Source organism: Balaenoptera acutorostrata, chromosome 9, assembly GCF_949987535.1.
Source record: "Balaenoptera acutorostrata chromosome 9, mBalAcu1.1, whole genome shotgun sequence".
Taxonomy (NCBI): Eukaryota; Metazoa; Chordata; class Mammalia; order Artiodactyla; family Balaenopteridae; genus Balaenoptera; species Balaenoptera acutorostrata.
The window spans coordinates 95,898,687-95,909,243 of NC_080072.1; the positions used below are offsets into that span (position 1 = coordinate 95,898,687).

At 46.5% G+C, this 10,557-nt stretch overlaps 1 protein-coding gene across 6 annotated transcripts in view; it reads right to left on the minus strand.

Annotated features, from left to right (window-relative positions):
- The window catches only part of CADM1 (cell adhesion molecule 1), a 334,650-nt gene extending 324,475 nt beyond the window's left edge, over positions 1 to 10,175 (minus strand). For all 6 annotated transcript variants that reach the window (XM_007196548.2, XM_007196547.2, XM_007196545.2 and 3 more), the window contains exon 1: positions 10,007 to 10,175. In XM_007196548.2, coding sequence (XP_007196610.2) covers positions 10,007 to 10,139 — 133 coding nt within the window. In that variant the 5' untranslated portion in view covers positions 10,140 to 10,175. The remainder of the gene's footprint in view (positions 1 to 10,006) is intronic.
- Between the last annotated feature and the right edge of the window lie 382 nt (positions 10,176 to 10,557).

Here is a 10,557-nt window from a genome sequence, read left to right on the forward strand (position 1 = left end):
GTTTTGACAGTTTTCAAAATAAAAGTTGAGAAAACCAACTGTATCCCTCAGGAATCAACCCACCCAACTATAATTGCACCAAACACAATGCCTGGTATAAAAGCAGACACTTGATTTAACAATAATTTTTAAATTCTCATTTTTCTTCCAAGTGCCTTATGGGTTAGCTACAGAAATACAAGTACTTGATTTAAATATAGTATATAAAATATAAGGGGTAAGTAAAATCATAAAGTCCTGCCTGTGTTAAAAGGCCCAGAAACTTGAGATTATAATCACCGTCTATTTCTCCAAGGTGACTGGATAATTCCATTTACTTCCAAAAAACATTCAACTCCGGGTGGGATCTTAATCTTACTGCCACTTTATTCTTCAGTTTCACCTTAGAGACAGTTGAGTACATCCTGAATTAATCCTTTCAGCCAGAATTTTTCAATATTCTCGAGGGATTTACAAACATGATTAGCAGTAGTAGTAGTCAGAAACATAACTCCCATCACTAAACCGTGGCTGTTTTAATGAAAGCCATATATATAAAATACTTCCTTCTCAAGGACATTCATACATATGATCTTACTTTTAACACCCTGTAAGGTAAGTTGTTTTTGTTGTTTTTAGCTCTTAAGCAAAGCACTAGGTTTATACTGTTCTGTAATCTAGACCGGGCATTCTGCTTGCCAACCTGGCCCAGAGATGGAGAGATTTGCTTCAGGAAAGGGAAACAAACAGCAACTAACATTCATGTGATTACTAACAAAACTAAAAGAAAGGAGACAGAGGTCTCTTCACAATGATGTGTGCGCACAAGATATGCACAAGGAAAAGTGAAGTTCAGTGTCATTTAAGCTAATCTCTATTTGAACCTTTTAAGAGATAAAACCATTTGAGCAGTAATTTAGTACTGAATTAACTTTTTTTTTTCCTCCCTATCTTTGAAGTTTTCATTGTTTAAGTAAGGGTTTCTGCAAGAGAAATGAAGCAGGGTTCCTCTTCTACTCAGAAGCTGTTGATGTGCAGTAACTTCTGCATGGCTTGGCTTATCCCAGGCTGATAATCAGCAAAGAGCCAAATACATACCACATTTGACATACGACCTTTTCCCCCAAGACCGTCCCCAAATACTCCATGATAATCAAGTGTTCATACCACTGAATTATCATGCTGCATAACCTTCCAGTAGCAAAAACTGAACTCTGCAGGGGAAGGATGCCAGACGAGGAAAAAAATAAGGGAAGAACCATGGCAGATATTAGTACCAGATAAAGGCTTTGAAAAGATCCTTCAGATAACAGGTTTAGCAGTTAGACTGAGAAACAAAGATTTCATTTTTTATCTTAAGCCAGTAACAATTCACCCTCTATGTAATCGACTAAAATGTGATCTGCCACAATGGGAGAGATGCCTGTGTTTAGTGAGATAGCACTGCTCCCAAAGTCAACGCTACTTAAAGTGTTAGCTAATAAAGACCTGGGTTTTAGTGCACTTCCTTCTGGCTTCCCGGGTAGTACTTCTTAGTAACTGATGCACCGAAAACATGAGCATCAAATGCTCCTCTAAGGTTGCATCTTTTGGAGCATCTTCAGAGGGGCTGATCTCATGAATGCCAAGTCAGCAGCTCCAGACCAGGCTCTCTGACTCTGACCCTTCCAAAGTCTCCAGCTCCTCAAGGCTTAACGTTTTGCCCCAAAGTCTTACTTTGCCAGCTTGTAATTTGTGAATTCAGTTACACTATTTTCATGCTATAGTAAATGCCTGTATTCCAACACGTACTACCAAATAGGCACAATACACTTTCAGCATTCTAAGGTTTAAAATTTCATTAAAATAATGGCAATAATATCTACATATTGTGGCTTACTGGAAAGAAAGACTTATGTATACACCTGTAAAGCAGAAAAAGGAAATGTCTGTGTGGGCATATATTTTAGATAAGCATGTGTTAGTTAAACTGAAAGATGCAAAGGAAAGATGTTTATTCTCAAGGTGGGCAAGGAGATTGAGCCGTCCTACAATTATAAACCAAAACAGTTAAGAGAAAAACTGATCAGAGAGCAGTGTTATATGCAAAGGCAACCAGCTGAAGGCTGATCAGGGGAAACCACTTTCTTCCTGGGTTTCACTGGAGAATCATCAGTCTTCCAGTCTCATCGGGATTGGGCTGAAAAGTAATAAGAAATGAGGGCAATTAGAGAAGGAGTGAGAGAGCAATTGAGGAAGGAACAACCTTAAGACAAAACAATGTGGATTTCGAATCTGGTGCAAGGAGCAAGAATTTGAGATTAGGTTTTCTGCAAGGGCATGTCCTGATCCTGTCCAGGAAAGAATTACAGCTGTGGTAGGAGGACTTAAATTCTGGCTCAGAGAGCCTAGGATCAGGGGAATTGGCTAGGGAGCTTCTGCTAGTAAAACGTGGTTTGGAGAGGACGTTGAGGCTTCCAGAGAATGTTGTGGAGAAATAATCAGCCCCATTTTATCCCATTTTATTTCAGTCCAAGGGTGAAAGATAAGGAGGGGAAAAAAGACTCCAAATTTCAGGGCCTTGGAGACCAGGATGACAGTGGTGTCACGTGCAATAATGGAGACTTTGTGAAAAGTTGAGATCTAAGATGAAAGGTTCAATTTCTGACATGTTAACCTCTAGATTATTCCTAGCCAAGTGGAGATATGGTACAGACAATGGGAGAGATGGGGCCCGGGAGCCCTCTGTTTTTAGGGAGATTCCTCCCCACCCCCTCCAGGGACCTCATAACTTAATTCCAACTTGACACTGCCGTCTAGTGCTGGATGGCTCAAGAGGATTTAGAGTGCCTACCTTACCAAGGAAGACTGCCACGAGCAAGCCACTTATTCTAGGCATTTTTAAAAGTCCATGCCACTAGAATATCAACATCAAACACTGAGTAGCATTTAAATATGAAACAGAGCACTTTCATTTCAAGGCTATTTAACATTTCTGAAATATCAAATGACTATATTCCAGTAAAGCATCTACTAAAAGAAAAACTTTTCCCCACCCCACATCTCTCGTAAGATAATCACCCCATTCAAGACACCTGTCAGTCATAATAGATTTTTCTTAGTGCTCAGTTTTCTCGAAACCTTACCGCCAAGCTCCTCTTTTGAGTAATAATAAAGGCCACACATCACTTTTGCTGTGCATGTATATAAATACCTCCATCTCCCTTTCTTCTAACCCTAGTTCAAGGCCAACTGCTCCAAAGCTTTTGAGAACCAGCACTGGAAGATCTTCAAAGAGAAAGTGCCCATTAACCACAACAGCAGCTGCTGGCTAGAGCCTGCAATTTAAATCTCTGAAAAAGAAACTGTGGCTTCTGAAATTTAAACAAGGAGGTGCCACTTGTAATTACAAACATTCCAGTGGGTTCCTTCCTTCATTGATGGTTTCCAAACAAAGCCTTTTTATTCGATTTTGGTGGCGCTCCCCAAACCCTAAATGTAGACATTCCTTTGTGCTTTTCTGGTGCCGTGGCCAGCTCCGAAGAGGGGCACAGGAGGCGGGTTTTTACCCCGCCAGGGCGGCTTGGACCCCTCAAAACCATCTCATGTGTAATTACTTGTTTGGCTAGAAACCAAAAACCCAAATGCTTCAGATTTATAGTCCACGTTAAATACATTTGAGAAAGAATTTCTTAAAAGATAGACAGACACACACACACACACACACACACACACACACACACACACACACAACCTCACATTTCACGAACCGGGGAAAATGGAACCAACCTATCTTCCGAGAAACCAAAGAAGTTCCGAAATTAACACTGAAGCATTCTAACATTGCCAGCTGAAATTTGAAATTCACATTTTAAATTAATGGGGCAAACACTGAAAAGTGAAAAAGAGTAACATTTTCTCTTCCTACCACCCCACACCCCCATCCTACAAAAATAAGGCCCAAAAACTTACAGCTCCCTAGGGGTTTCCCACACCAAAGGCATTTTCTAATCACTTCAGTTACAGAATACAGGCTGAAATTAACACTTAGCCAATTAGAAATGGGAAAAGACATCTTTTTCTTTGAAGCCACATATTTACAAAACGCAAAGGCACTTATACCACGGAGACATTTAAAGGAAAATATTCCGAATGAGGGTATCTCACAGCCATCAAACTAAACTAGCCTTTCCTACAGAAGTCCTCCTATGGAGAGTATTCATTATGAGAACATCTAGAAATGGCCAATCTCACCAAGGGTGTTTTCCATAGCTCGCCACTGAGGAATTAGCTACAATTACTGCATATTTACACAACCATATTTACACAATAAAACTCATCTTATCCGATCCAAACAAAACCTTGCTCAAAATAAACCAAACCACACGAAAAGGTCTCCTCAGTGCAGGCAGTAATCATGCTCTGGCTTTTCTAGCTCCCGCCTCAGCTTCTACCCACTGTAACAAGCCTTCACTCTACCTTCCAGGGTAAAGCAAGAGTAGGATGAAAATCTGTATACCAGTGGATAAAATGTACATGCAGCTAATGATACTGTGATTATGGGCGTAGAGGAAGAGCTGTATCTTACAGAAATTCATTCTAAAGTAATTTATGGAAGAAATGATAGGATGTCCAGGATTTGTTTAAAATAATCTGGGAAGGGGAGGAGGTGTAGAGAAGGTAAATGAACCATGTGTGGATAATTACCAAACCTGATGATCTGCAAAGAGGGTTAATTATGGCATTCTCTCTACATTTGTGTATAATTGAAATTTTCCATAATAAAGTGAAAAAATAAAGAAAATATGATTGACGTAAAAAAAAAGGTCATCTTGCAACAATAAAATAATTTTTTCTTTAAGAAAAAAAATTATTCTGAGCTTTTTCCCAGCCTTAACGGAAAGGGACAAGTACCTGGTAAGAAAATCAAGATGTGTTTTTTGTTCTTGTCTTAAGGACCCTTCCTTTTTTCTTATGTGGAACCAGTTCTCCTGTTAATCTGACTCCTTGAAATGACAAAACAAAAGCTTAAAAGTCTAAAGCTGAGGCTTCTGTGAAGCCTAGTTTTCATGCATGGGACTTAAAGGACCGGGACACAAATCCAGAGCTCTCCTCTACTCAGGTGCTTTGGACAACAACATTCATGTGTGACTGCCAAATGAAGTCCAGAGGTTTCAGAATGACTTGTCAACACTAAAGACAACCTTACCAAAAACTGGTCCTTTCTTCCCAGAGGTCACACCTCTGACCCATCGGTTTATTACGCAGAACAATAATTACTCTTGCTGCCTTCAGAATACAAACTCTTCCTACCCAAGATACCATCTACCCACGATGCATATCCCTAACTGGGCATCCTTGCTAGGAGGTGGAAGAGAAGGTTCACTGGCTGGCTATCAAGAGACCAGCTCGCCATCCAGGAAGCATAGCTAACTTAGCCTCAGTTCAGCGGTAAGCACGGTCCTTCCCTCTCTGGGCTTCGGCTGCCTCATTGCAAAATAATGAGATTTTGCCAGATGATTTCTAATATCCTTCCCCTTTCAAAAATTCCATGATTATAGGAATGTCTAGTTCCTCAACAGGTGATATTAAGAAAAAGAACTTGGCATTAAAATGTTATATTTTCTATTAAATAATTTTAAATGTGACTATGAACGCTGGCTGAGCTTCTGTATACGTACATATATATACATATATGCATGTGGATACACACATATTTGTGTGAGTACACACACACAGGCTGATACCATTAGGTGCTTATATGGGACTAATTGCTTACAACTAGAAGCAGCAAATTTTCAATTCTGCAACAGATGTCGCTGTGTGATTTCTCCTTTCTGTGCTGGATTTTCAGTTGAAAATGCCCAGCATGATGGTCAGTACTATTCTTCCCAAGAAAGAGGTACAACATTTGAATCCTTCGGATTTATTTCGTAGAAAATTTCTTTATATGCTGGTAAATTTCCATTCAAATCATAACATTGATTAGTTTGGTGCAATTTAAGAGATTCCCCTGCATAAAAATGGGCCTTCTGTTAAACACACAGGCACACACAAAACCATTTTTAAAATATAAATTCTAAGTGGCCAATTAAGCATTAATATGTCACATACAGAAACTGAGAGATTGAGTTTATATTCACAGCAATATTATCAAGTTTTTAAAGCCTGAAAATCACTTAGCAATATAGGCCAAGGAATAATAAAAATTCACTTATGTATAATAAGGCCAAAATGTACCAGGTGTGGGCAAAAGTCACTGAAAACTCCAAGAGCACCATTCATGACAATGACAATTTTGGATTTTAGTTTTCACAGCATTTCTTTAAAAATAAATAGTAAGGCTAATATTATAATTGCAAGACCTCTTACCCATCTGACATTCACTATCAACCACTTCCTGACACATGTCACAGAAAAGTGACATCTCTTTCCATTCAACCGATATATCCGCCGAAGACCATCCATCTCAACAGGTAGCTACTAGCACTTTCTTCCGCTGTAATTCAGAGCTGGGAGAAAGGATTTGAAAATCTCCTTTTTAGACCCAGGAACCCGTTACCTTCTGGGGTTTTAGAGGGAGCTGAGCAAGCTGAGCAGAGCAGGCAAGGAGTCCAGGGAGTCGAGGGCAAAGTCAGGTAAGAAAATGAAGCCAGGAAACGAGAGAGGAAGCGCCAGTGTCCTGCCTTGGCTTCTTCCCTGTCCCACTCCCCTTTACCAGGAGGGCCATTGGGAAAACTGGATAAAGCATGTACGACATCCATATGAATAAAGCTCTTTGTTCCGGAGAACTGCCTGCTCTTTTATTCCCCCCTTTTTCTGTATTTGTTCATTTCAAAAGATTGCTCAATGGCTCTCTTGTTCCTCCAAAATGTCCCAGGCAAATAATGCAAGCTTGTCTCGTCACACAAGTCACTAAATGAAGCCTTGTGCGTCTCCAGTGACACACTGTAAATATAAAGTGGCATTAATGAGGGATATTTTATCAAAGCTATCACAGACAAGTTCAAGTCCCTCCCGCAGCTATTGGATTTGAGGCAGGGAAAGGCGACAATAGCAGGGCGGCACTTTTGTAAAGTCCCTATCCCCGGTACACAAGCCCCAACAGGCCACGACAAGCAAAAACTCAGTTCCTGGGCTTCCCAGCACCACCACACATCCCCACCCATCAGCCATCCTCTCTACTGCTGAAAATGTAAGAGGAGGGTGATCAACCACGGGTTCACTGTGGGTCAGAAACAACATCATGCAAGCACCCCAAACTAAACGGGCGTGATTTACACTGAGGAGTGAGCTTTGACAAGCCCATTTTAGCTGCATTTCATTAACATCCATTTCATCCAAACACCACAGGAGGGATGGGAGATTTTCTCCAGGGGATAGATGGATTCAGTTACAGGGGAAGACAGAACCTGGACCCACTGCACAATGGCCCTTGATGGCTATCCCAGCAAGGCTGTAAATGAAACAAGCCTTATGAAGTTAAAAGGCAACGCCAACAGGTTTCTCTAATCCTGGGAGTAGGAACTGGAGGTCTCTGAGAAAGCTTAAACTAAGAGGAGTAAGGAAGAGAAGTCCCCTGGTCCCCACCTGAAATCTACTCTCCGGGTCTAGGACCTGGGGCTAGGCCAAGACCCCTTCTCAAACTCAGCACCAAAAAAACGCATTAAAGGAAAAAAGAAAAAAAAAAGATTTAAAGAAAGGCGCCTCACCCCCTCACTACAAATCAAACCCAATTACTTTCTAATTTGAACACAATCTGATAACAGCGTACAAACAGGGATGTACACAGGAGCAAGAAGCTGCTTCCATGGTAACTGGCAACAGAATTTTCTTGTAGCTTTGACATGCACGGTTGAGTTCCAGACCGCTCCTTTCTAAGTCAGCATATAGCCCTAGCTGGGAAGGCAACTTCTTACCGCGAGATAGTTACAAATACAGTACTGTTGCTACTACCCCGAGCCTTCAATGAGCAGGCTGGACAGAGGAGGTATAATCTGATGCTGCTCTGCTGGCAAGCGGCATTGCACGGCTCCCATTTTTAGTCCAAAGACAATATCCCGACCAGCGCTTCCCCCCCACCCCCGCCTTTTTTTTTTTTGCAGCCAATACAAGTCTATTGTTGCCTCTATTATGCGCCAGTTACCGAGCCTGTAACGCTCACGTTTAACCGACACTGGCGCTTTTTACAATGCAGCAGAACGAGGGATCTCTTTCAGGAACATTTCATTGAACCCATCGAGTCAGAGACATCACCCGAAATGAAGTTGTAACCACACCGGCATCGGCTGAACCTAATTATCTCGTAACTCATAAATTAGGAATTCACAGTGCAAAAACACATAAACAACATCCGGAGACAGTGGCATGGAAGAAAAAATCCTCAGCTCTGGAACTGAAGCTGCCGCCAGATTCCCACACCTATGGATCCCCGACAGGTTCCCCAAGTCGAGCTCCCTTGCAAGCCTGTCTTGGGGAGTGGGGGGGAAGCAACCACCCCGGCATCCCCCCAAATCCAAAGCTAGCACCCCCAGATCGCCCCATTTCCTACAGCGTGTCTCCTGCGGTGTTTACGTAACTGTGTGTCCTCTAGCGTGTAAACAAAAGGCACAGCCCAAGCGGAGAGGCACCCCGGGAGCGGCACGGTGGCCCCGGCGCTGCACCCGCCCGGGTCGGGGGCCCCGCAGGTGGGGGCTGAGCTCTCGGTGTCCTCCGCCACTTGTTGCTCGCGGGTCCTGCGGCTTCCGAGCTGCGAGGAGGGGCTTTGCAGGCGCCGAGCCCTGCTGCATCCCCTCCTGCACCTCCCCGCCCCCCGCGGCCCTGCGCCTTGGAGTCCCGACTCCCTGCTCCCAGCCCGCAGCAGGCGGCCAGGGGCGCTGGGACGCCGCGCGGCCGCCAAGCGCGGCGGTGGTGGGAAGGGGAGGCAGGGTGCAGCACGGCCGGGCTCTCCGCTGGGGAAGAGCTCCAGCTCCCTTTTGTTAGCAAAAGCAAACACTGCCCTCTTCTTTCCCGACCGCGCCAACGCGCCCGGCACACGGTCAGCCAAACAGCGTGCTCCAGCCGAGTGCTCCGCATCTTCAGGGAAGGAGCGGGGCGCGCAGAGCCGCCCCTGGGCAAATTCCCAAGACAGCTCTGCACGCAGGGAACGCTCGGAGGCCCGGAGGGTGACCGCCTGGCCGCAGAGGCCGCGAACGCTCCCTCCACCACCCCCAAGCTGCCGAAAATGACAGGCAGCCTGGAAATCCGGGGTCCCCACTCGCGGCGGAGGACGCTGTGGGGTAGGCGGGCTGCGGGTTCCCGGCTTCTTCCCGCAGAGGCGGCGACAGCAACCGCCCCCCCGCGGGGCCGGGCCCGGGGAACTTTCGCTGCCTGGAGCCCGGCCAAGGAGACCCGCAGCCGGGCGGAGGGGGCGGAGGGGGCGGAGGGGCCGCGATCCGGCTGGAAGGAGACACGAGGGGCGAGCTGTTCGTGGACAGGAGAGAAAGGCAGAGCGCGGGGAAAGCAGGAGCGATCAGACAAATCTGGAGATGTCCTGTGGACCAGTGAGGAATCGCGCTGGAGGGGGCCGCTAGTCGGCCATGGGGAGGTTTCGGGGATGGGGAACGGGGCGCCCGCTGGAGAGGTGGGGGCGAATGGGCAGCCCGGGGAGGCGGGAGGACCTGCAAGTTACGGGGACAACAGCGAGTTAGGGAGGGTCCGGAAGGTTTGGGGGGGTGCTTTTGATCCACCCCCTTCCCCTATATTCTCTAGCCCCCGAGCCCCACATTCTCACTCCACTCCGCGCCCCGCGCCAAGCCGGGGAGAAAAGGTGTGGGTGCAGCCATCCCTACGAGCTCTAATTCACACCGAGCTGGGCAAGGGAGAGGAGATTTACCGATCCCCTCAACCCCTTCCATTCTCAGCCCTGAGTTTCCTCTCCACTCTCCCTCCGATTTGGATTTAGGAAGTGGGGGAAGGTTGTCATGGAAACGTTTCCCCCCTCCATGGCTACGGCCACCGGGGTGCCTTAGGAGATTTCGGGGGCCAACCGGCCGGTGCCCACACCTACCTGTGGGGATCAGTGCCGCGGCAGAGAGGAGCAACAGCAGAAGCCGGAGTCGGAGACCGGGAGGCGCCGCCGCCGCCGCCGCCACCGCCGCCGCTGCACACTGGGGTCCGCTCGGCAGCACAGCACTCGCCATGTCGGGCACCTGCCTCAGACTGGCGGCTGTGGCTTCCTCCCGAGCCCGAGCGGACAACTAATGAGATGCTAATGACATGCGCTGGAGGCGGAGTCCGGACCGACCAATCACATCGCCGCGAGCCGAACCCGGCTCTCGGAGGACTCACCCCCCTCCCCCACCCCGCCCTCTGGCGCTGGCTTCGGCGGCGCGCCCGCGCCACCTAGGGGCGGGGCCAGGGGGAGGGGCGTATGCAAATATGTTTATGTTAAAATTTGTTTTCGGTTCCCCGGGATCAAGGAAAAAGTGTTCTCCTGGGCCCGTGGCGCACAGGGGCTCCGGCGCCGGGGGCGGGTCTAGCTTCCCGTACACCTTTATTAGGAATGTTTATAGGAATCGCTACATCAACCAGACGACGAGAATCTCCCTAGGAGGCTCC